The following is a 27346-nucleotide window of genomic DNA, read 5'->3' as shown; positions in this document are numbered from 1 at the left end:
TGTGAGCAGGCACCATGACTAAGGGTAAAGGACAGCATTTAATTGGGGCTGGTTTACAGGTTCAGAAAGTCAGGCCATTATCATCAAGGCAGGGAATATGACAGTGACAGGCAGGCATAGCACTGGAGGAGGTACGAGTTCAACATCTTGTTCCGAAGGCAAACAGAAGACTGGCATTCTCAGGCAGCTAGGAGGAAGCCCTCAAAGCCCACCCCCACGGTGACGCACTTTCTCCAACAAGGCCACACCTCTAAATAGTGTCATTCCCTAGGCCAAGCATATTCAAACCACCACAGACACCATAACTAAAGCAACTCTTACAAAAGAAAGAATTTAGTTGGGGCTTGCTTAGAGTTTCGGAGGCTTAATCCATTATCATTATGGTAGGGAATATATCAGCACACAAGCAAGCAAGGTGCTGGGAAAGTATCTGAGAGCTTTACATCCTGACCCACAGGTAGCAAGCCTGGAGAGGGGATCGAAAGGGAGAGGAGCAGAGGAGAAGAGGGAGGGAGGGAGGGATAGATCGCTGAAGCCTTAAAGACCACCCCTAGCAAGACATCTCATCTAACAAGGCCACACTTCCTCCAACAAGGCCACACCTCCTCTAACAAGGCCACACCCCTCCAACAAGGCCACACCCCCTCCAACAAGGCCACACCTCCTCCAACAAGGCCACACCCCCAACAAGGCCACACCCTCCCCCACAACACCCCCTCCAACAAGGCCACACCCCCTCCAACAACGCCACACCTCCCCCCCACGCCACCCCCTCCAACAACGCCCCACCCCCTCCAACAAGGCCACACCCCCTCCAACAAGGCCATACCCCTTCCAAGAAGGCCACACCTCCTCCAACAAGGCCACACCTCCTCCAACAAGGCCACACCACCTTCAACAAGGCCACACCTCCTAATCCTTCCAAACAGTCCATCAACTGGGGACTAAGCAAGCAAATACCTGAGCCTATGGGGGAGCATTCTCATTCAAACACCACAGATGCTTTTATTGAAAGAAAATTGCATTAAGGAAAGTGCCAAAGGAATACTATCAAATGTGGTGTGTAGATGTATGGGTTTGTGATAGCACATGGCTATGGTTTGGGGAGGTTGACCAGTAGTTTCTACTCTATAGGATAAAAAGAAAGTTAGCACTTCCATGAGGTTAGGGGCTGTGCTGAGATCTTTGTCCCTGAAGTCCATCTATAACGAAGAGGTCTGTTGTTATGGACAGGGAACCAGGGATTAAGTGCACTGCTGGCAGTGTGGTCACACAATTCCTTCAGAGCCCACATTTGCTCATATCCTTCTGTTTCAGGGTTGTTTCTAACAGGAGTGTTCAGTTCAATTTAACCCACCCATCTTACCCTGCCCTGGGTACTTCTTATTTGAGAAGTACAGCTTTGGGGTTTTTCATTGGCAGTGAGATCCAGGAACAATGTAGGCTGAAGCTATGCTCTGCTGGGGTGTGTCCTTGTGGGGTGTGTCCTTGTGGGGTGTGTCCTGTGGGGTAGGGTGTGTCCTTGTGGGGTGTGCCTTTATCCTTTCCTTGCCTCTGCTTTGTGTTGGCTTTTTGGTAGCTGCACCTTTGCCTGAACCCAGCAGAACACAGCTCCTATGCTCAAAGACACAGGATATCCTTTCAGAGTGGGAAAGGTTTTTTATGTTTGGAATCAGAGATTCAAAGCTTTATTATTGTATTTTATTTTTTATTGTCTCTTACCTGTACTTCCTCCGTTTTTCGGCTGGGTCAGGAGTCCAATGAAAAGATGCCCAGCATAAGACATTCCTGTCCCTTGTTTCTGAGGACTTCATGTCTCTTTTAAAAATGACTGAATAAGGCTGGAGAAATGGCTTAGTGGTTAGGAGTATTGGCTGCTTTTCCGGAGGACCCTGGTTCAATTCCCAGCACAAACGTGGCGGCTCACACCTACCTGTAACTACAGTTCCAAGGGATCTGACACTCTTACACAGACATACATCCATACAGGCAAAACACCAGGGAGCGTAAAATAAAAATAAATAAATCATTTTTTAAAATGTCCCAATGAATTTTTTAGGGTTGTTTACAGGAAGGGTTATTTAAGAAGCACGGTCACCTTGCCAGTGGCTATAATACTGAGACAATGGCCTCTTCTTGCCGATGAACCATTCACCGTAAATAAATCCCCAGGGAGGGGTGAGGCATCTCCTCTGTGAGACAGGCCCAGTCCTGTGCATACACAGGTAACCTGTGAGTTCTGAGTTCATGAGTGTCCAGGACACTTGGCAGTGCAGGTTGACTGCTGCTCCTACCACACAAACATTAGGGAGAGAAATCTGGCCACGGTGTTGGGAGAACTGGATTCCTTGGGGTGGAAGAGGAGACTCTAGGGATGTGGGACAGCAAGGGAGTGCAACAGTTTCAAGCATTTGTCCTTGTGTCTGGTAGGATTTTTGGAACAAAGAACTGTGTTCACACCCAAAGAACTGTGGGGGTGAAGGACGGTGTTACCTTGCAGATATCTCAGAGCTGAGGTCTTCAGGGACAGGTGCAAAAGGAGAAGAGAGAAACAGGCAAGGTGGGGAGTCACAGAGACTGTGGAGAATGGGAAAGCTCACCATGGGAGGCAACTGCGCATAGAAACATGTGTCCACTATAGTCACAACCTGTGATTTTTAAAATGGAATCAGGAAGTGCTCACATTGTACCTGACATGTTAGGACTTTTAAGGGGCTCAAATTCTCTCAGCTGGCCAAGAGGCACCATACGAGTGGTTATAGCTGGTGTGCAGGCTGGAGCTGGCCTGCATGCCCTAGACTGTGCCTCTGAGGAGGCAGGCCAAGGATCAGTCAGGTTAAAGGCATTCAACAGGGCCTGGGAGGTAGGGGGTGTAGGGCGGAGAGGGAAGTTGTGTCTTTGAATGAGATCAGAGACAACTGTAGGGAGAGTTTGACTTCAAAGCTGTATTGTAGGCATATTAGTCAGGGTTTTCTAAAGGAGCAGGACTGATAGAATGGATATACATATGGATATGAATATATGAGAATAAATTATATATGACTAAAATTATATGTATGAATATAAATCATATACGTGAATATAGATCTGGATCATGTGACATACATGATTCATGCTCATATCTATTCATATATATGACCTATTAGAGTGACTAGCAGGTGGTGGTCCAGGTAGTCCAGCAGTAGGTAGCGCACACTAGGAAGGCCAATAATCCAGTAGTTACTCAGTCCATGAGCCTGATTGACCTCCAGTCTACATTGGAATCTCAAAGAAGTTGGCTCTAATGTCAGTGAAGGAGCTCCAACAGCAGCAGGATAGATGAGCCTGTCTGTGGGAGTGGGGACAAGCAGACAAAAGGTAAAGTTTCCTTTCATCTGGGCTGCTACCAGAAGGTGTGCCCTGATTAAGGGCAGCTCTTTCTTCTTCAAATAATCTAATTAAGAAAACCCCTCACAGATGTGCCCAAGCAGCTTGGCTCTTTATTGACTCCAGATGCAACCAAGTTGGCAACCCAGGTCACCTATCACAGCAGGCCTGGCCCAAAGTAGGAGTCTAGGCTGGGAAGGGGATGTAGGTATGGTTTAAGATACTCATGTTAATTTGTCTGTTTTATCATCACTCTGACTGAATGCAGGGTAACTTGAAGGAGGAAAGATATTTGGCTCACAGTTTCCGAGCATTCAGCCTGGGCTCTCTTTGCCCCGTTCAGGAACGTGTGGAAAATAAGGAGTGTTCACTGCACGGTGGACAGGAAGCAGAGTGTGTCAGGAAAGGACAGAAAGGATGCCTCTAAGAACACACCCTTAGGCATCTACTTCTTCCAGCTGTCCCCCGTCTCCTAAACTTTCTACTGCCAGCATCTGGGATCATGCACTCAGGACCCAGGCTAGGGGGGACATTTTGGATTCACACTTTAACAGCAGGGCTGACATTGGACTGGTTCCACCAGCATACTGGTGCCAGTTGTAAAAATACTGGCATATTTTTAAACCAATTGGTAAACAGTCACGGAGCCCTCCGAGTCACTGCCTTCTTCTCCCAGGTAGCCATATCTGCCTCTCCATGGCCAAAAGCTTCAGAATTCATGTGCAATACCCCAGGGCCTGCTGATTGGCCCACTTAGTTCATTCTGATTGGCCAGTAGGAGCAGCCTGTGCCAAAGCCCATGTAGTTATCTTGACTCTCCCCCCTGGTGGCAGGGGATATTCATTCTTGGGTTGGGGGAGCACAAATAGAAGCTTTTAGGAGCCCCCCAAAAAGCAATGCAACATGCCTTTGAGGGACTGGAACCAAGACGTCCAGCCCCAGGATCATGTGACCTTTGTTTCCCTCTCTCTCCTCCCCTTACCTTTGGAGCCCACTTGAACCAGCTTGGAGTTACAAGTATCCTGGCTTCAATCTGCTTCCGAGCTGCTCAGCAAATTAACACTGCAGCCAGCTTTTCTCACCAGCTACGTCTCAGGGTGTGGACGCCTCAAACTGAAAGCACGGCTGCTTATATTGGCTCATATCAGAGTATTGGGCTTGCTTAGGCCTGGACAGACGTCTCGGAAGGCTCTCCTCAATGATGATTAAGTCAAGTACCGAAAGCCTGTGAGTGTAGTTTAGTGCCAAGAGGCGTCACATGACAGGAAGGGAGGGGATAGAGCTGATCAGAAGATGCCATAGCTTGTCTGGACAGTCTGGGGATGTGGGGTGATGGGGGTGGGGGGGAGCTGGTGCTTCAGAGTTTGAGTCTTGGTGGAAGTTAAGGCAAGAGATTGAGAACAGAGGTGCCCCCAAACCTTTGAAGAGGCCATAAAGGGTGAGATGGATCAGCAGATAACAACACTGGCTGGCAAGCCTGGCAATTCATCCCTGGAATCCACATGGATGGTGGTTGGAGAAAACGATGGCCTACAAAAGCCCCCCACCACATAGATGATTCTTTAAAGCCATGGAAAGGGTTAGGGATGTAGCTCAATTGGTAAAATGCTTGCCTAACATGTATGACGATCTGGACTCCATCTTCAGCATCACATAAAGCGGGCACGTTAGTACACGCCTGTGATCCCAACACTTGGAAGGTGAAGACAGGAGGATCAGAAACTCATGATCATCCTTGGCTTTATAGTAAATGTGAGGCCAGTCTTGGCTATATAAACCCTGTCTCAAAAAGAAAAGAAACTACAACGAAGTGAAGTACACTCTACACTTGGCCTGGTCGGCTTTCCCGTGCCCTGTCTGGCTCTAATTCATCTGGCACAACACTCCACAGGTCATTTTCATAAAGTAACGTGTGCATGGCTTCAGGGTATGGTGGCTGACAGTGACGACTCTAACCTTGCCACTGCCATAGTAACTCATTCACCTCTTGCCGTGTGCCAACCATTAGACAAAACACTTTGCTCATGGGAGCCAGAATGTCCTGGGCAAACCACCTTATCAATTAGTCCCCCAGTTGCTAGAATGGGGGTAGCAAATGGCACACCTCTCTAGGGATGAGGGTCAAGCAAATCAGCATGTGACAAATCCCCGAGAGTCCTTGCTGGCACACGCCATGCTCAATAAATGCTAACTCTCAAAGACTAAACGTTTATTGAACACCTTGTACATGTCAAGTATAATACATGCCTTGGGGATATGGTAGGGATTGTGAGAAATTCCCCCCGTGTTGCTTGCAGCTAAGCGTGGGTGAAATGCAATTTAAACATGCAATTACAATCAGAGATTGAATACTGTGTTGGAGAGATTTGGAAGGGCAGGGCAGGCTTTATTTTTTTCTCTCTCTCTGCAGTTAGGATGTGGCTCTTGTGACAGTGGGCATTGCATTCTCTCTTTGCTCGAAGCTGTCTCTTGAAGCCCTAGAGACAACCTGGCCCGTGGTAAAACTTGCCAGGTAGACGAATGAATGAACGAAGTGCTGTGCTGGCTTTATCTGACTGGTGAGGTATTAAGGGATTGAACTTGGGGACTGAGGAGAGGAAGGAGAGTGGTATGGTGTGAACGCCATCTTTGCAAGAGGCCACCTAGCTGACTTAGAAGGTACTAAGGGGCTGGGGAGTCATCAGAGTGCTTCCTGTTCATATGGGGGGACCTGAGTCTGATCCCCAACAGACGCTGAGCCCAGCAGTGTCTGCCTACAATTTCATTGCTGGGGAGGTGGGGGAGAGGAGATCCTTGGCCTTGCTGGCCGAATCAAGAAGCTCCAGGTTCAGTGAGGGACTGTCTTATCAATGTAATAAAGACCATAACTAAAAGTAGCTTGAGGGGGAGGGTTTATTTCACTTTGGAAGTTACAGTCCATCACCGAGGGAAGCCAGAGCAGGAACTCACGGCAGGAACCTGGAGGCAAGAACTGAAGCAGAGGCCATAGAGGAATGCTACTTACTGGCTTGATCCCCAGGGCTAGCTCAGCCTACTTTTTATATATCTCAGTGCCACTTGATTAGGGGTGGTACTGCCCACAGTGAGCTGGATCCTTCCCCATCAATCACAAATCAAGAAAATACCCCACACTCCTGCCTATAGGCAGTCTGATGGAACCACTTGCCTCAATTGTGGTTCCTCTTTCTAGTTCTAGCTGTGTCGTTGACAGAAAAACTAACCAGAACAGGTAGGCTGCCTCAGAGTGTAACGTGGGGAAGGATTGGGGAGGACACTAATATTGACTACTAGTCTACACTAGCACACCCAGGCAATGCACACATATGCACCTGTACATGCGTGTACACACCCATATACACAGACAGGCAGACACACAGAGAGACAGAGACAGACAGACAGACACACATGTGCGTGCACACACACACACACACACACACACATGCACACGCACACGCACTGTCAGTAGCCATGTTCTCCTTTTCTTTCTTGTTCCATGGGCCCATTGTTCCCTCCAATGGTTGAAAATATGTGCTGGGTCTTGATGTCATTGTGTCACTTGGTCAGAAGTGCGTGGCTTCTCCCCAGGTCTCCTGAGAGGATGCTGATGCAGAGAGAAGCGCAAAGCCCGCAGAGGCAATTCATGGTTAGCTGAGATTTGTCTGCAGTCTTGAAGCAGAGCTCACGAAGCTCCCTTTTACACATAGTGTAGGTCTAAAGAAAGGCAATCTCCCGATGAAGCCTAAGTCCTGACTTTTATGGGGTCAACATACTAGAGAGTCAGGAGAGGACCTCAAGACCCAAGAGGCAACTTGACCTTGACCTTGACCTTGGAATTCAGCCTGCCTCAGCCCCTCACACCAACTTTTTCAGGTCCAGATGTGGAGTCTGGACCCAGTAGCCTCCTTCAAGAGAGCTATGACAGCAAGTCTGCTAGCCCCATGTACCTGTTCCACTCACTGGGGCAGGACCAAGCTCAGCTCTCCTCTCTTTAGAGATTAGGTGGCGGGGTTGAGGGGAAGCCCGCAGGCTGATGTCGGTCACACTTAGGGGCTGCTTTTGGGTGGCTTTGAGGGACGGCTTTCCCATTTTTTAAGGGAGATGCTCAAGAGGGTGCAGTGGGAGCGTTCTGCAGCAGGGACGGGACTCTTCCTTAGAAGCTCAGTGTGTGGCAGTCTCTTTGTCCAGGAATGAAGACGGGCTCCTAGTAGTGAGCTTCATTTTTCATACTGTGATTTCCAAACCCTGCAACTGTTATGAGAGCAACAGCTGAGACGTTGGCTGGACTCGGTGGCTGCTGGGGTCCTTGAACATGATCCAAGCTCAGCTAATCTTGCTGGTCTTGCTGGTCAGAGCAAAGTGACACAGACTTTCAGACTTGACTACTCGGGGCTCTGTCAGGGCCAATAATGACAGAGAGCTATAATATCAGGAAAGGCACCGCATCTCATTTTGAAGATGCAGGACACAGAAACCTACATCGTTGAGTGACTTTGAGGGAGCCTTATTAAAATACAGTATTTTTAAGTGTACAGATGTTTGCTTGTGTGTGGACATGTGCGTGTGCTCATGGAGGCCAGAGGCTAATGTCCAGTATCTTTCCCCGTTACTCCGTACCTGTATATTGAGACATGCTCTCTCACCAGTTCTGGCCAGCTGGCTCCAGAGATCCCCTGTTGCTGCCCTAGGAGGGTTGGCACTATAGGTGGACTGCCATATCCACTGGCTTCTACCAGTGCTGAGGACTTGGATTCCAGCCCTCCGGCCTGTGTGCCAAAAGCGTTAGGCACCGAGTAGCTCAGCCCAAAGCACATTTCCCCACACTGCTGATTCCTTTGTCAGACACAACAAAGTCCACCCAGTTGATGTAGAGATGCTTCCAAACACTAAAATGTGTTCCCAAATGCCACTCAGCCCACTCCCTGCCCCCGGCTCTTAATAAACACCACTCTGGTTTGGTTTTGGTTTTGGTCTCCCTTGCTTTACACACAAGGTAGGCTTAGGAAAGTCAACCCCCAAGTGAAACCCAAAGCTTGACTTTTACAAGGTCAGTATATCCAAAGGCCCAGAAGAGACCAAAAACAGAGATGCTTCAATCCTTATCCATCCACACACTGGAGGACATTTTGGGGATATTTCTGGACTTTGAGTCATTTTGAACAGAGCGATTTAATTCCACATATGGGATTTTGACAGACAGGTCTTCATTCCTTCTGAGACTCAGAGATAGGTCAGCTATGATAAGGGTGTGTTCAGCTTTGAAAATAACCGTCATCCACCCCTGCCCACTGCATGAAAATTTCCGGTGTTCTCACCAGCAATGATACCATGATATGGTCAGTGTTAGTTTCTTTTTTAGATTTGAATAGGTACATGGATTCATTTTTAAATTAGAAGTGTCTCTTTGAATAAGCCGGTCAGTCAGTAGCATATATGTATGTGTGGTGGTGTGGTGTGGTGTGTGTGTGTGTGTGTGTGTGTGTGTGTGTGTGTGTGTGTAGCACCTGTCCCTGCATTAGTGACTAGGAGAATGGCTGGGTGGAGGGAGAGAGAGACATCAGGCTGAAGCTACTAAGTTTCCCATCAGCCCTGGGTTGGAACCTTCATCTGCAAAATTAGCTTCAGTCGAGTACTGAGTCTAAGGATGAAACGGCTCTGCCCTGGGTTTGGAAAGAGGAGGGCATTTGAGGGAGGAGGGACGTGCTGAACAGAGAGAGAGGGAGGGTGTCGTGTGTGTGTGTGTGTGTGTGTGTGTGTGTGTGTGTGTGTGTGTGTGTGTGAATATGTTCTGAGTACTGAGAACACACCGTGTGCCTGGCACTGCACGTGTGTCTGAGCGCGCACCACAGGGGAGCCACAGAGATGCTGGGAACCTGGTGCTCTGTGGTCACCATGCTTCAGGTGCTCTGCTCTCCACGCAGGTCCACCATTCATTCTTTCCAGCAGCCTTAGACGATAATGATGGCCGTAGCACCATCACTGTGAACAAGGAAACTGAAGCAGAGAGATGAAAGAATTTGCCCAAAGCCATTCAACAAAGAAGAGCGCTGGCTTGCGCCCCACAGTCTGACCCTGTGTCCCCTACCCCACACCACCAGATTTTCATGGCCGTGCTCATTAGTTAAGGGACTGTGCAAGCTGATGTAAGCAATAAATAGTAATAAGCGTTAGTCCTCCATATTTGGAGACCTGAGCAGACAGACATGAGGTTTTTCTCTCAGGCATCAACCCGCAAGGCGGTGTCCAAGGCTGTTAGGCTGGCTCTATTCTCAGGCTCCAAGTTTGAGATCAAGGTCATCACATTTTCTCACTTTCTGGCCAGTGGGGAGGGGAAAAAGAGGCAGGAAGCACACTTATGTTCTTTTTACTGGAATGATCCAGAAGTTTATACTTCCCATTCATTGATCAGAACCCGTGGCCACACCAAGCGACAAAGGAAGCTAGGAAGTCTGGTGTCTGTGGAGCAGCATGTCCTCCGCTGTAATTCAAGGCCCCTGCTGTGGATGGGAGGGGTAGCCCAGCCCTCTCTGCCACAGCTTGAGGTCTGTCCTCTGGACTCTGAAGACTGTTTGTGGGGGTGAGGACCTGTCAAACGACCTGTAGGTGGGAATGCTTTGTGGTTAGAGCTGGGTTTAGGTCACTCTAGAAGATGGATTGCAGAATAAAGGGGTGGGTAGACATAGGAGCAGGGGGCCTGATGAATGCTGGGATTTGCAGGCTGGCCCCGTGAATGACTTTTGGATGTGGAGTTTGACCAGTCATCTGTCCTACGTACTCAGCCCTCTGACTCCATTTGTCTAGTGTTGAGTCTGTGCGTGGTGCCCCAGTGATGGTCCTTACAGGCATGGCAGTCCTCAATGAGCTGTCCAGTGACATTCAATGCAGGGTTGGCCCTCAGCTCTCCTCACTAACAGTGGCCTCTTCTGTCTCTTTCTCTCAATCTTAGGACCCACGGAGCAAACACAAGTTTAAGATCCACACCTACTCCAGCCCTACCTTCTGTGACCACTGTGGATCACTGCTGTATGGGCTCATCCACCAGGGGATGAAATGCGACAGTAAGTACTTGATCCCTGGGGAGCGTGCGCCCATGGGGCGATGCCACAAGAGAGGCTTCTATCCTAGTGCCCTGGGATCCACGTCTGCACTGTGTCCCCCAAGCCCTGGGTAGGACAGGTACTGTTCCCCGATGCACTGCATTATGTCCTCCCTGTAACAAGGTGGACCAGTTCATCCGCTTGCCGAACACTTCTTCTAAGCCACCTCCCTGTTGCACCCACTCTCTCTAGGGAACTCATACTATTGATGTCACCTCTTTAAAACTAGATGTCTGACTTCAGTGTGTGTTGCTGCTGACATTAAACATGGGGCAGTTTGACAACATTGTGTAAGCATTCCTACAGGGTATACTTGGGTGGGTGGGACCCTGTCCTCCACGGCACCGCCTCCATTTCCCTCACTTGTAGGAATGATGCACTGGGCATTCGAGTGGGAGCTTCAGAACCACAGGGGTATAGAAATATAGAGGTACCGCTTCAGGCTGTACCTTAGCCTTCAGGGCCGATACACCAAGTTCAACTTCCTTCACCCATCAGGGTTGTGAGAAAGACTTGGAGACGTCCTTCTGATGTGATGCTGGCCAGGTAGCTTGTTCTCTGCTAGGTGGGACTGTCTCTTAGGTCAGAGAACAGGAAGGAAGTGGTGGTCCAGGTACAGCTGGTGCCTGAAGCCCCCAGCCTGGGCCGACCTAAGCCAGCCTGAGCCATACCTCCCTCTCTCTGCCCTCACAGCCTGTATGATGAATGTTCACAAGCGCTGCGTGATGAACGTCCCCAGCCTCTGTGGCACCGACCACACAGAACGCCGCGGCCGCATCTACATCCAGGCCCACATCGACAGGGAGGTCCTCATCGTTGTTGGTAGGTGGCCCCGAGGCTCCTGCGTTGGTGCCAGAGCTTCTGAGTTCCGTGGACATGCGAGGGGCGGGGGATAGTGCAGAGGCAGGTCACAGGCGCATGGAGGGGCGTGTTGCCGCTTTGCTCCTGCCACCAGTGTCTCTCTTCTCCACAGCGAAATCCTCAGACTGTGGACCCTCAAAGCCACATTCTCAGCACCTTGGGGTGGCTTCAGCTGCCTGAAGGGCCATCTAAGCCTCCAGGCTTCTTTCGAATCAAAACATTTGTAATTGAAATGATAATGATTGTATTTATTTGTGGCCATAGTGTATTTGACACATGCACAATACGCAATGACCAAGTCAAGGTAACCTTCATGTACCTCCAAACCACCTGAGCCTTCCATTCATCCTTCTTTAAAACAACAACAACAACAACAACAACAACAACAACAACAACAACAACAACGTGTAATTAAAATACAATAATTTATACATTTGTGGGTGTGGTGTATTTTGACACATGTCCAGTTCATAATGAATTTTCACATATGTCTGCACCGCTCAGACATCTCTGATTGCCTTGTATTGAGGATACTGAAAGGACTTGTAATTTCAGACTCTTCTGCCTGCTCCCTATCTGTTCTCTCCGTGTCTCCTGGAACGGGAAGTCCCTGTGCCCTTATTCAGATAGCCGAGAAGGCTTCCTTGCTTCCTCCCCAGACTTTGCCAATGGGAACATAGAGTCTTGATGACCAACACCAAATTTGGAAGAATTTATGTCTTAAAGAGGGAGGGAGGGGCTGTGCTTGCCAGGGAACTACCCTGGGCCTACGATGTTGTTGAAATTTATTTTAACCTGATGGGAGCTATGCCAATCACTGTAATATTCTGCATACTTACTTTGCATCTGAACCAAGAAAGAGAAACAGTGCAGTTAGCTAAGGGGAGGAGACACACAAAGGGTAGGAAGGAGGGTCGGTCTGATTTTCTGTAGTGAGCCTTCATGATACTCAGAATAGGAGTTCGTCTGTGCTGGACTGGCAGGTTACCTGTCAGTCATGGCAAAACCAGTACAAAACACTAGGCCCAGTGGCACGAAGATATGAAGGAATTGGCTCTTCCAGGCTTGTGACACAAACCTCCGTAGACTTACATAACTAATTTGTCTAAACAAGGCCTCACCATTTTGTCACGGAAGGGGTCGGTCACATTGGCCAGTTTCTGAGGCCCCAGAATGGTGTAGTAGCACTGATCTGCTGAGCCCTAACGTGGTCAAGGGTTTGTTTAAACCATATAAAAGTTGAAGAAAGGGCCATTTGGAAAACCTGGTGAGTCCTTAGAGAAGGTGGTCTCATCAGAGGCTTTTCCCTTCAAGGACAGGCTGAGGGAGGAGGCAGCTGTCTCCCAGTGGGGTTCCTGTGGAGTAGGAGTGGGACAAAGACATCTTGGGGTAATAATAAGTTCAAGGAAAGCCTGCTCCAACCCCTCACCACTGACCCTAGAGCCTCCTGTGCCTGAGGGACAAAAACTGAGGCTCTGCTGCCACCTAGTGTTGAAAATGGTTACCACAGGTACCCACATTCACAGGACTGTATTTAGATCCACAGCCCTTTAATCCCCAGACCATCTTGCCTGTTATGTTCCTTTCAGGAATCTGATCCAAGGAGGTGAGCATTATCCTTCTACCCATCGCGAAATAGGCTCGACAGGCGCCCAGTTTCCCAGCTAGGTCCGATTGACTTGAAAGCACTCTCCTACACATACCCATTTATTTCCTTTTCTAGTTCAGCAACTGTAGCTGTTAGGGGAATCCATGGGGAGTCTTCGATGATTTAGAGGCACAGGATTCTTTTGAGCTCAAGGTCAGATATTCTGCATGGCTATGATAATGACTCTCAGGCAATTCTTATAAGGGCAAGATTTAATTGGGGCTGGCTCACAGGTTCAGAGATTCAGGCTGTTATCATCAAGGTGGGAGCATGACAGTGTCCAAGCAGGCATGGTGCAGGAGGAGCTGAGAGTTCTACATCTTCATCTGAAGGTCGCTAGGAGAAGACTGTCTCTCAGGCAGTCTTAAAGCCCATGCCCACCGTGACACACTTCCCCCAACAAGACCACACCTTCAAATAGCACCACTCCCTGGGCCAAAAACATTCAAACCTCCACAGTGTTAATGGCTACCTATTATGAAAGGTAGCCTCCCTGATGAGGCTTGAAAGGTGCACTAATCTCTCCATATGAAGGTAAATAGAAAGCAGTTTTCACTGTGCCCGTTTAGCCAGATTAAGTTCTCTCTTGTGACTTAGCAGCCACAGGCCCTTGGTCCAGTTAATGATATCAGCCATGAGTGCCATCTCAGGAAGAGGCCTTAAATCCAGTAAGAAACAGTTGGTCACTCCTGTAACATTTGTGCCTTGATTGCACCGGGCGCCATACCTCTCCAGCTGCCCAATTAGTGTGGCTTGCAGTATTCGCTGCTAGGTAAGGCTGTTGATGGTTCTTCTCCCCCAGTAGGATGCATAGAACCTTTGCACTGTGAACTCAGTAGAGATGAAGCTTCCAGGCTGGTACCGGCTTGATTTCTCCACGTCCTATGACTCAAGTATGTCAGGTTGTCGGCTGGAGGGTCTTACTGTGAAGTTCCGGAGGGTAACCAAGAGCCATGGCGATAGTCTGTGATAGTCACAGGACATGGGACCAACAACTCAAAACCAAACCAAACCAAACCAAACCAAACCAAACCAAACCAAACCAAACAAAACAACCTATCCCATACCAGTCACTAGGCTTTTTATTCGATAGTCTATAGCACCATGGAGAAGCATTGTTTCTCCCCTGCAGGCTAATTCCATTTGAACTCCCTTTTCACATGTGTCTGTGTATGGTTTAGGAGGGGTCTATGGCCGTAAGTGTCCACGTGCCTCTTCCATGTCCTTAGTGTTAGCTGTGCCTCTCCACACTCCCTCCTTTCCCAGGCTCTCCATCCCATTTAATCCTCCCGATTGTATTATTCCCCTTCTCCCCTTCATACCACCTGCATTCTGTCTCCCTCTTGAACTCCTCCCCAGACCCCCTCGCTAGTCCCCTGCCTTCTCTCGGCACTCCGGTTCAAGCACACGTCTAAAGACTCAAGGTTAGCAACCACATGTGAGACAGAGCGTGTGTGTTTGTCTTTCTGGGTCAGGGATACTTCAGTCAGACACATATCTATCCAGATATATAGATATACAGATATATAGACATTTGAGTCACTGACCCTCTGTCAGGCGTATGTCTGTCAACATTTTTTTCCCTTATGCAGCCTGTTTCTTTACTCAAATGATGGCGTCTTTTGCTATGCAGAAGTGTTTTAGTTTCGTGAGATCCCATTTGGTCGTTTGTTGGTCTTAATGCCTGCTCAGCCATGCTCCTGTTCAGAAAGTGCTTTCCTATGCCTCTAAGTTGAAGCTCTTAGCCCAGGATGGAACTTCATGAATCCTTCCCCAGTCTATGTTAATAGCTGTAACTTCTTTTTTTTGACACAGGGTCTCACTATGTAGCCCAGGCTGTCTCAAACTTACAATCTCCCTGTCTTCACCCCACAGCCATACATACTATGATCTACGTTTGTATCTATGACTACGTTTTCTCAGATTTGGGGCTGTTCTAAGAAAAGAAAAGCAACAAATTGTTTCTCTTGGGAACTCCCAAGTAGAACTTTTACTATTGGATATTGATTGTACTGGACAGAAACTTCTTAGACTGAAGTATCTCCCAGGCAGACTTGGGTACTTCCGGAGTAGTGACCCCTTTACTCCATCCTAAGGCACAATATCCACATATCAGAAAAAGAACGTTGAGGGACAAAAGTACTTGATGAGCTTCGGGAAGAAGCTCATCTACTTGCACTCGAGGCTCCAAAAGGTTTTAAAGCACCCTCTGGGAAAAGGAAGTAGGTGCTGGAGTCTCGTGGAAGATTGCTTTAGTGTTTGAAGAAATGCTGGCAACAAAGTATTTGTCAACAACATGAGGACTCTTAGCAAGATGGAAAGAGTAAAACAAAATAAAACAAAACCAACCAAACAAAAGCTCTGGGGTCCTTTTTCGTGAAGGTGTCTGTCTTAGTTAGGGTTTTACTCCTATGAACAGACACCATGACCAAGGCAAGTCTTATAAAGAACAACATTTAATCAGGACTGGCTTACAGGTTCAGAGGTCCAGTCCATTATCATCAAGGCAGGAGCATGGCGGCATCCAGGCAGACATGGAGCTGGACGAACTGAGAGTTCCACCTCTTCATCTGAAGGCTGCTAGTGGAAGACTGACTTTCAAGCAGTAAGGATGAGGGTCTTAAAGCCCATGCCCACAGTGACACACCTACTCCAACAAGACCACTTCTCCTAATAGTGCCACTCCCTAGGCCAAGCATATTCAAACCATCACATTCCACTCCCTGGACCCCATAGGCTTGTTTAAACAGATGAGTCTATGGGGGCCATACCTAAACATAGCATAATGCAAAATACATTTAGTCCAACTTCTAAAGTCCCCACAGTCTATAGCAGTCTCAACAATGTTAAAAGTTCAAAGTTCAAAGTCTCTTCTGAATTCATTTAATCGCTTAACTGAAATCCCCAAAACAAGACAAGAAACCAGCAGGGCAAACTCCAAACTCTGCATCTTCATGTCTGATGTCAAAGCGGTCTTCAGATCTCCAACTCCCTTTTTATCTTTTTTTTTTTTTTTTTGACTGTAACAAACTTCTTTTTCCTGGGCTGATTCCACTCCCTGTTAATGGCTTTCCTCAGCAGATAGCCAATGGCTCTGGCATCTTGAATATCTTGGGGTTTCCAAGGCAACTTTAATGTTACAAGCTTATGTTTTAATGTCTGGGATCCACACATAACCTTCTGGGCTTCTCCAAAGGGCTGGCATCACTTCTCCAGCTCTGCCCTCTGTAGGACTCTGAGCTCAGGTTGATTCCACTTCACTGCTGCTGCTGTTCTTGGTGATCAGCCCATGGTATTGGTTGGGGTCTTCTGCAAGGAAGCTTCACTAATAACCTCTCATAGGCTCTCTTCATGGTGCCAAGCCTCATCTCCTTTGTATGACCCCTTTGGTCCTGGGCCGTCATCTGCAGGTGAAGCTGCACCTTCACCAATGGCCGTCCATGGCCTCTCACAGTACCAAGCCTCAGCTGCTCTTCATGACCCCTTCATGCCTTCAAAACCAGTACCACCTGGGTGACTCTTACACATTACCAAGTACAGCTGCAGCACGAGGTACAACCTTGGCTATCTCTGGAACACAGCTTCTTTGTGCTCTCAGAAGACACTTCCCAGAAGATTTCACCTCAGTGAGGCTGGTCTCTTTTTAATCACTGCTAATTTCTTAGCTCCAGCTGACCAGCATCAACAGTCCCAGGTGTCCCTTCTGTTGTTCACTCTAAAGTCAGAGCCACTCGGCCAAAGCTGCTGAGTTCTGCTGCTTGGAGGAGCTGGAACATGGCCGCACTTTTCTATTACTCTATCACTAGCTTTCTGATTTCCAATTCCTTCACTGCTTAAGCTTGGCTGCTCTGGAACTTGCTCTGTAGATTGACCTTGAACTCAGAGATCTACACACCTGGCTCCTGGGATTAAAAGTGTGTCCCACCACACCTGAATTTAAGCTCTTTTTTTTTCTTTTTCTTTTTTCGGAGCTGGGGACTGAACTCAGGGCCTTACTGAGCTAAATCCCCAACACCTGAACTTGCTCTGTCCCAGGCTGGCCTTGAGTTCAGAGATCTGTTTGGCTTTATCTTCTGGTATTAAAGTGTGTACCACTGTGCCTGCATCTAGACTTAGCTGGGTAGGACCTTGCCCCCAAATCCCTTAATCTGTTATCTCCTGGAACATAGGGTTCAGTTCCATTTCACCTCCCGGTGCCCCTTTAATACCCAAACCATATATTTTATATTTTTCCTTTCTAAGCTTGCTAGGCTTGTTCAAAAAGTTCTTCATGAGACTTAACCAGAGAACAAAGCCTCTGCTGGGTTTTCTGAGACTTCCTGTGTCAATGCAATTAATATAAACTCTTCACCTTAGCCTCAGGCAGTCCCTTTAGACAATGGCAAAAAGCAGCCACGTTCTTCACCAAAACATCACAAAAGCAGTCGTTCGACCACATATTAAAGTTCTTCTCCACTGAAACCTCTTAGACAGGTCTGGACAGTTCAAAACAGTCACATCAGCAAAGTCTCCACTACGATGGCTCATTAAGCCCGACTTTAAGCCTTCTACTGCTGTCCTATCCAAAGTCCCCAAATCCACATTCTTCCAAACAAAGGCCTGGTCGGACCTATCACAGCAATACCCCAGTCCCTGGTACCAACTTCTGTCTTAGTTAGGTTTTTACTGCTGTGAACAGACACCATGACCAAGGCAACTCTTATAAAGAAATTGGGGCTGACTTACAGGTCAGAGGTTCAGTCCATCATCATCAAGGCAGGAGCATGGCGGCATCCAGGCAGACATGGAGCTGGAGGAGCTGTGAGTTCCACCTCTTCATCTGAAGGCTGCTAGTGGAGGACTGACTTCCAGGCAGTAAGGATGAGGGTCTTAAAGCCCACACCCACAGTGACACACCTACTCCAACAAGACCACATCTCCTAATAGTGCCACTCCCTAGGCCAAGCATATTCAAACCATCGCAGCATCTTCTTTCTAATGTCAATATGGTAGGACAAGGTCCAAAGACCTGAGATCATACCTGGGTACATGCTGTACCTGATGGATGTGGTGGGAGGTAGGGAAGTAGTCTGGGGTGATTAGGTGTTTACAATAGGAGTAAGGTGGTTTGCCATAGGTAGGAAGGTAAGATGGCTCTCTAAGTAGTCCATCCATCCATCCATCATCCATCCATCCATCATCCATCCATCCATCATCCATCCATCCATCCATCATCCATCCATGAAGGACCCAGGTACTGGATTGGTGCCTAGAATGAATGAAATGTGACCTGTGCCTTGAAAGGTCTCATAGGATATCAGGAAAGCTAGACACGCTAGACACAGATTAACATTGTGATGTTACCATGGGGACTTCAGAAGGGGCTCGAAGTTCTTGATGGAAGCCATGGCTGGGTTAAGTCTCTTATAGTACGGCAGCTATCTCTGTGGGGCAAAGGGATGGGAACAAATGCTGTGAGCTAGGTTTTCTGAGCAGGTACTATGCAGGTCCTTTCCACGAGGGCAAACCGAGGCACGCAGCGAAAGGAATTTGGGGTGGTGTTATCACTTGGTGAGCCTAGCTTCCTCCCTAAGCTATCAAAGATATGAGTACAGACTTGACCAAGGTCACTTGATCTCCCAGGCATTAATTTATCAGGCGTTGAGTGTCCACTGTTTTCGAATAATCGAGAATTTACTGTTACAACGGTAGATAAGCTAGTTCTCTTTGCCTGGACTGACGTCACAACCCGAGGTTCCCTGAAATGGCTGGAGCATCTTCCTCAGCCTTTTCTGCCTACTGCACAGGCAGACTCTCCATCCTTCTGCCGAGTTAAAGCTTGATTCATATTTTTTCCAGGCACTGTGTCTACAAATCCCACTCTTTAATGTGTGCTGTTCCTCAAACCTCTTAAGCCCGTGGGTATTTGAACACGGAGGCAGAATGAACCTGTGGGTTGCATTTATTTTTTTACTCAGCCACATACTTCCATTGAGCTGACTGCTCGCTTGAAGCAGAAGGAGGGGGATATGGGGAGTGGGGTGGAGGAAAATCCATTTGGCTTAATATTTCATAAAATTACCCAGCCAAGCGGTTGGCTTCAAGACTTTATTAAGAAAAAGAAAAAGGAAAAAAAAAAAAAAAGCTATGAACTAGCAGCTCATGACCACAAGGGGGCAGTCTCTGATTACAAAAACCATTCCTTCACATTAAACATTAAATAAATGTTCCAGTTTAAGCTTGTCATGGTGCCTCACTTCCATAACTCCAGCTGCTTGGGAGACTGAGGCAGAGGGACACAAACTCAAGGCCTAACTGGGCTGCAGGATGAGTTCAAGGCCAGCCTGGGCCACTCAGTGAGAACTTGTCTCAAAACAGAAAGGAAAAAGAGGGCATAGGGTGTGGTGGGGGAGGGGGCTTGCACACACGACAAGTTGGCTCCATGAGTGAAAAGGTCCTTGCTTGGAAAGCTTGACCCCAGTCTTCCATCCCTGAGGTCTTCATGACGGAAGAGAACTGACCGCGACGTCTCCTATGCACACACATGCACACTCACACATGTGCACACACATGCACACTCACACATATGCCTAATAAATTAATGTAGTTGTTCAAAAATAATTCAGAAAGAGGGCTGGGGGAATAGTTCAGTAGTAGAAAATTGCCTGGTATTTGTGAGACTCTGAGCTCAGTCCCCTCTACCCTCCCTTACCCTGAAAAGTGCTAAGGCCCAGAGGAAGGAAGTCTCCACAGAGAGCAGGATAGGACCCCATGTTGGAACAATGCACCCTTTGTGTGTTACAGGCCAGGCGCTCTGCATCTGAAAAGAGCGGAATCAGAAGTGTTTTAAGTGACAGATTTTCTCCACTTTAGGAATATCTGGGGACACGCAGTGAGATGTGTTGAAGGTGTGACCCACACAGACGATGGAATTCTTTCATGTCTCACGCCCCTTGTCTACCCTAAAGGCTGTTTCACTCAACCTTTACCGTTGCAAGCTGTGGGACTTTCCGCTTGTGCGCTCATGTCAGGGAGTGGTGTGGGGACACTTCGAGGGGTGAGAAATAGAGATGCTCAACCTGTCCTGGCTTTCCGTTTTCCCCAATGTTTCATCATGAATGTTTCTGTCAGCCATCAGCTTCACGGCACACATCCACACATCCACCCCCTAAGATCTCCCATCGCCAGTGACCGCACTGGCCTGACTGTGTGTCCATCCATCTTGCTTTCCACTCCCACACCCGTCTTATTCTTGACACACTTCAAAGTAAATTACAGACATCCATTCGTCAGTCCTTGCTAAACAATTCATTATACGAACAACAGCTCCAAATCAGAATCTATCTTTTTCAACTTTGAGGTCGGATTTACATATTATCCTGTAACACATCTGAAGTGTCCAGTAGCTGAGTTTTGACAACCGCATCTGACTCTGCCATAGTCCCATCTATTCCTCCTCGACTGATTGATGATTGATTGATTCATTGATGTTACAGAAGTCAGTGAGGATCTGATAAACACTGTTGTATGTGGGGGTTCTGGCCTCACTTCACCATGTATCCTCAGGGAATATGGGAGCTAAGGAGCTCTTGAAAGCATAAGACCCCCTCAGGCTGTGCTATACGCCATAGTTCTTGCTGTGTGAAGGGCTCACAATGCAGTGCAGTAGGCTCAGGGGAACCTTCCTGTGCATTGACCGGAGAGCACGTACTCTTGAAATAGCCCGGCAGGGCGGAGTATCACTGGCTGGCACAAAGAAGCCGGGTCATGTGGCCTTCCCACCTCTGCAGTGCTGCAGGCCTACTCAGGGCATTACAGAGTGGTGCATCCACTGCACAAGCCAGGGCCAGCCCAGGCTTCCTTTCTAGCCTGGAAGTTGGACGTTGAAAATCTCAAGGAATTGGAGGGAGCTGAGCTGTTCAATTTCCTAGTCCTGGTCCTCCCTGAGCATTTAGAGAACAGCTGAGGTCAGGCAGTGGCTTGAGGTCCCCAAGCCTAAGAGAGAAGACAGCACATCCACTGTTTCTAAATGCTGGAGGAGCTTCGCTGAGGAGAGCACCACCCTGCCTACCAGGCTGTGACTTATGACCATCTCTGGGGGGGTCCCCAGCAAGGCTCATTACAGTGACATATGCGTGCTGGCTCTCAAACTCCCTGTTTGTGAGTCTGTCCTACTAAAATAAACACTGGCACGTAGAGAAACAGGTACAGAAAGAGCGTGTTTATTGACTGCCATGAAAAGAATAATCAGCTTGAACAGAATATATCCATCTTTTGGGATGTTGGGCAGTTGCTGAAATGTTGGCTTGAAATAGGCTTCTATGGAGCTGGTCCTGTTCCGAACAGGAACTGGTTATCCAGTTGTGCTCAGTTTATAAAATCCATTAACTTATGTCATTATAATCCATATACTTTAAATTTATATTATTTTTTTACTTATACAATTTGAGAAATATAAATTCTAAATAATTAAAAAAAACAGTTACAGCTGTTGATCTGTTGCAGAAGTTGGAAAATTATGACTTGGGGCCAACTCTGGCCCACTGCCTGTTTTTATAATGAGGTTTTATTATACTACAATCATATTTATTTACATGGTGTATCTCCCCCGCCCTTCACATGGCGGGGTTCATATGGTTTGTGAAGCCTAGACGTTTTGCTCTTTGGCTGCCTGTGAAAAGGACCCCTCGATCTAGAGGAACGTTGGTAGCCATTATGTAAGGTTAGGTTTCACAAAAATATATGGTATGAACTCATGTTGACCAACAAGCAACTGCAGCAGATACCTCCTGTGTACAGGCCCGTGTCTGCGTGTTTTATACATATGAGAAGAAAGGTGAGGAAGCTCGTGACCTGGGCTGCAGATGCTGGGATCCCAGAGGATCAGGAGTGGAGGCCTTGGGGGAGGAGCATTGTCTCTGCTATGTCTTTGTTTCTCCGGTTGCAATAGATATAATTTACTTTTTTGTGCTCCTGGGGATTGAATCTAGGGCTTTGTGATGTCAGACCAATGCTGGGTACCTGAACCTTCCTTTGAGAACTTTGAGATAGAAGCTTCAGTTATCCAGGCTTCAGAGCTTGAACTCATGATCCCCCTGCCTCATCTCCTCAAGAACTAGGATTATATCACATTTATACTTGTGTGTGTGTGTATGTATGTGTATTGTAAATGTATGTACATGTGGGTATGTGTGATATATGTATATATGTATGTATAAATGATGTATGTGAATATATGTATGTATGTGAGTATGTATGTGTATTATGTATATGTGTATATTGTGTGGTGTGTTTGTGTAAATGTATATGCATGCAAGACTATGTGTATATGTGTGTATCATATGTGTATGTACATGTGTTTGTTTTAAGTATATGTACATGTGTATATGTGTGTAATATATGCATATGTATGTGCACATGTGTATACATTATGTGTACATATATGAGTGTGGTAAATGTATTTGTGTGTATGTAGTATGTGTGTATGTATGTATATGCATATATTGTATGGTGTGTGTGTGTGTGTGTGTGTATCTACAAGCAAGCACAGAGACCAGACAGGACATATTACTCTTGGTCTAATTTCTTTTACTGAGTTTGGAGCTGGGCTGGTAGTCAGCAAGCCCCAGCAATTCTCCTGGGTCTATCACCCTGTATCACTCGGGTTACAGGTGTGCACGCCTGGCTTTTTACACAGGTGCTGGGGATTTGAACCCAGGTACTTAGGCTTGTAGAGAAGGCATCCTCACCCAGAGAAGCTGACTCCCAAGCTTTCACTTTTATACCTTTTTTTTGAAACAGGGTCTCTCTGTGTAGCCCTAGCTGTCCTGAAACTCACTTTGTAGACCAGCCTGGCCTTGAACTCACAGAGATCCTTCTGCCTCTGCCTCCCGAGTGCTGGAACTAATGGTGTGCACCACTACTACGCCTGTCTACTTTTTAATACCCTTTGAGCAAAAAACCCAACAGTAAAATGGAAAAATCTTTAAATAGGGCAAATGTTTTTTAATAAATGCCCCCCTACCCCGAAGCATAGCAATCAATCTTGTGCATTGGTGGCTTTGAGCAGGATGGTGGGTGGTCGTGGTCGTGGCAGAGCTAGGTCTATGCCCGGCCTGGGAGTTTTGAGTTTCTATTGTCGCCATGTATGTCTCTTTCCACCTCTCTATCCCAGGAGCTGGGTCTCCTCTTCGGATTTCAGGTTCACTAGTTGCCTTCTTCCGGCAGCCTCGTCACCACCACACTCCGCCCAGTCCCACCTCTAGTCCAAATTCTTTTACTTAAAGAAACCTCTGCCATGACAGTGCCTTCCATTCTCAATCCTGCGGTCTGGCTTCCTAATGCCTCAGAGTTTTTGTTTTTTGTTTCAGAAACCACTGGACGCCATAGCCGCTCTGTAGACCAGTTGCAACATCAGGGAACTGGTTAGACATTCAGAAATCGCAGGTTCAGCTCCAAGCCTGCAAATCGATATCTACATTTTAACAAAATTCCTGTGCACATTTCTGCACTCAAAAATCCCAGTCACCCCAGGGAAGCAGGAAGAGTTTGACTCCTTGGCCACTAGGGGGCAGGCAGCACCCATGCTCTGCTCCTATGTGGGTTGGGCACAGGTGGCCTTGTATAGAGGAAGCCTACAAGTTCCTCCACCAGCACAGCATCTCAGGTGTGGTGAAGCTTTGAGATCAGAGCCCCTTGAGCCAGAACCCCCTTTTGCTAATCTTCTTATGTGTCTTGGTTGGAGGCTCATACAGCATGAGCTCCCGGCTGCAGTTGGTACCAGAACACCAGGGCCTTCTAGCCCCCTTTGCCCTGGTCTCTACCTCCTACAGGGAACTCTCATCTGCCTGTGGGGGAGGGACTCTCCTCTGTCCAGGAGAGCTGCCCGGGGCCCCAGCTTCTGGCTGGCTTTTCTCATGCATGGGTTGCTTACTGCAGTATTGTGGTTTAGAGTCTGGACTTTAGGGCCAGGCCCTGTTTGAAAGCTAGATCTCTCTCTTGAGCAGATATTTGTCAGGTGCCTCCTATGTTCTTTTGCTGCTCTCCTGCAAAAGACTGGAGGCACATTCACGACTCCTGCGTTCTTCTTAATGATGGGAGATGAACACAAAGCAAACAAAACATGTCCCTAAGACAGGCTGTGAGGAAATAAAGGCGTGTGATCCGTGGCCTGCCTGTCACTAGCAGAGATGGTGGCATTTGTCTGAGATGACAAAGGCAAGCTTGGAAGAGTGCTTGTTGCAATTTCCAGAAAAGAACATGACAGGCGGAGGAACGGCAGCCACAAAGGCCAGGGGGAAGGATTGTTACAGAAATTGTTTGGAGTGGGTGTGGCTGAGCCTGGTGATGCAGTGCCCAGCTTTTGCCTGGTGCTGTGGTGTGGCTGGGGTAGGGTCCTGGGCTGTCAGAGATAGGGAGAGACCACTGCAGTGGAGACAGTCCAGGAAGCTTTCTGCAGGAGACAAGACGGGAGTGGGAGCCTGGGAAGAAGGTTGGGGGCAGCCATGGCTAATGCTTGCTGGACGCTCATCTACCATGACAGCCCTGTCTCCTGGCTGCCTTAAGAACGGTGGAGAAGAAGGTGTGCTCCCAACTTTAGAATGGCCCCAGGTCTGGGTGGGTTCACTCTGTCACCTCCGACATTTGCTGACAGCAACCACTTGGTGTTGGCGTTGGTGGTGCGCCCTTCCCGTGTATCTTACAAGGCACTCGCTCCATTTTAGAGGTGAGGAAAACAGGGGGAGGAAGAAGGGGAACATAAAGAGGAGAAGAGGAAGAGGAGGTACAGGAGGGGAGGGGGAGGGGGAGGGAAAGGAGAAGGGGGAGGAGGGGAGAGATTTAAAAATGTGTCCAAACCCCACATGAGGGATCTCAGCTCCTTCTTCGTCCCTAACCTACAATGTCAAACCCTCCTGAGCAGCCAAGTATCCTTACCGGAATACTGACCCAGCACTCTTCCCAGAGAGCACCCCACCTACCGAGCATGAAGCCCAGACCAAAGGGAAGAGTCCAGATTTTGCCTAGGACAGAGAGATGACCACTTTCCACATTCTAGGTTAGCGACTTTCATCTTTTACAGACTGAAGCCCTCTGTGCAAAACTAGCTCTTATCAATCACACCACACAAATGCACATGCACGCCCATGCACATGGGCATGAGTCTGAAGGGTGGTTTCTGTGAAAGAGAATAGGTGAAATAGGGTTAAGATTGGCTGACACGACTCATTTCAGTGAACTGAACTACAGACAGCATGAACCTGTGGGAGCAGGGCCTGGAAATGAGGCAGACTCAGTCCCATGCAATAGCCAACTTAATCAGAGCGTCAGACAATTTCTATTCCAAGGGCTAAAAAGAGCCACCGTAGTGAAGTACACAGTCCCAAGGACAGGTTGCATGTGGAAAAACATGTTTTTGCATACAGGTAATAATAGCAGCTGAAGGAAACTCACTCCTATCTGCTACACCCAGGAGGAACATGCAATCACGTTCCAAGAAAAATCTGTGTTTTAAAGAGACTGAGGTCACCTGACTCATGTCTTGTTTTCTGTGAGTTTTCTTACACGTGCTCAGAAATCAGCTCCATCCTGAGACTGCATTGTGACGTCGGAACCCAGAGATCGTCCCTCAGCTGGGTGGTGGTGGTGGTGGTGGTGGTGGTGGTGGTGGTGGTGGTGGTGGTGGTGGTGGTGGTGGGTGGTGGTGAGGTTTTATAGGTAGCTTGATTTCAGAGGAAAGGTGCATTTACAGGTCAGTCTTTTACTATAGAAATGTCCAGCCACGGGAGGGGCAGGTTCTCCAGCACCAGCAAGGTCTCAAGATGTCAGAGGCTCTGAAATACAGGAACTTAAATGTATTGTTAATCTCACAGATGTGAGGAAAAAGATCACCAATCCAAATTATGGCCAGATTAAAGAAGCCTTTATTCGTGTACACAACAGAGCCTAAAACAGTGGCTATCTTCCTTAGGGTGGCACTTGTGAGGTCAGCCCTGAGCCAATTTCTTAAGTCCTTTTCATAGGGCAAAACCATAGGGCGGGGGATTTGCATGTGGGCATGGTTACAGAAGTGAGACCAGGCAGCTGAGGAAAATGGGTGATGGAACAGTGGGCTGGAACGTTCCTGAGAGGAAGCTCCTCCAAGGGCTTGGTTTTTGGTACATCCTGCGACAGGGGTAGGGTGCAGCCCAGCCTCAAGAAACAGAAATGTACATGTTACAGCATGTACCAAACTTAGCCACAGACTCAAAATGGCTTCTAGGAACAAAATGGAGCTGGGCTGTTTTCTCCGTATGATTGGTAGAAATAATTTTTATTGGTTCGTGAAATAATGATAGAGTTTAAAAATAAACAGCCCAGTATCAAAGACCTTATGATGCCAGCAATGTCCCCTGACCTAACCCTAGTTCCACTCCCGAGTAGTCATTTTTTAAGATTAATTTTTATTATTTATTTTATTATTTCATGTTTTAATTTTATGCATATGAGTGTTTGCCAGCTTATGTGTATGTGTACCATGAGCATGCAGTACCTGAGGAAGCCAGAAGAGGGCACTGGATCTTCAGAAACTGGAGTTACAGATGCTTGTGAGTCTCTGTGTGGTTACTGGGAATCAAACACTGGTCCTCTGGGGGAAGCAGCCAGTGATTTTTAACAGCTGAGCTATTATCTCTCCAACCCCATAGAGCAGTCTTCTTAAACTTGGGCTTGCATCAGAGTCACCCCCAGAGTTTCTGACCAGCAGGTATGAGCTGCAGCTGGCCGAGTTTGAGCATATCAATTTCCATCGGAGGCTGGTGTGTCACTGTCCCACGGGAAAACACAGAAGGTCACCGCTCTTTGGATGAGTCCCTCTGTAACCCTGCTGGCACTAAAACACTGTATGCTTCAATAACTGGCTGTTTCTGTTCGTGTTTCTCTACTTGGTCTCTCCAACATGTCTCCAGCACAGGTTTGCTAATATGTTCAGCTCTCACACTGAGTAAAAGTTCTCACTGAGTGGGCTGGAGAGAGGGCTCGGAGTTTAAGAGCCCTGTCTGCTCTTTCAGAGGTCCTGAATTCAATCCCCAGCAACCACATGGTGGCGCACAACCACATTTACATTGGGATCTGATGTTCTCTTCTGACACGCAGGCACATATGCAGATAGAGCATTCATACCTATACACTACATAAATAAATCTTTTTTTTAAAAAAAAATTCTCACCGAGCATGTTCCAGGACTTGGACACTGACTTACCCACTGGAAATTTGTCCTGTCCACATCAGGACAGGAAGTTACATTGTAGTACACAACTCGACAGTCAGTTTTTGTTATTGTTGTTGTTGCTGACAGACACTCAGTTGTGACACTGCAGTAGCACAGTAGCTGCAGGCAGTGTGTGGAGGGATGGGCGTGGCT

At 47.7% G+C, this 27346-nt stretch overlaps 1 protein-coding gene across 2 annotated transcripts in view; it reads left to right on the top strand.

Moving 5' to 3' along the window:
- Prkcb (protein kinase C beta) overlaps positions 1 to 27346 on the top strand; it is a 335946-nt gene that overhangs the window by 157769 nt on the left and 150831 nt on the right. For both annotated transcript variants that reach the window (XM_032892724.1, XM_032892723.1), the window contains exons 4-5: positions 10310 to 10421; positions 11154 to 11282. In XM_032892724.1, the coding sequence (XP_032748615.1) occupies positions 10310 to 10421; positions 11154 to 11282 (241 nt within the window). The remainder of the gene's footprint in view (positions 1 to 10309; positions 10422 to 11153; positions 11283 to 27346) is intronic.

The sequence above is a fragment of the Rattus rattus genome, chromosome 2, assembly GCF_011064425.1.
Source record: "Rattus rattus isolate New Zealand chromosome 2, Rrattus_CSIRO_v1, whole genome shotgun sequence".
Lineage (NCBI taxonomy): Eukaryota > Metazoa > Chordata > Mammalia > Rodentia > Muridae > Rattus > Rattus rattus.
Note: the sequence above shows the minus strand (reverse complement) of the source record. Positions and strands in the feature narration are given on the sequence as shown.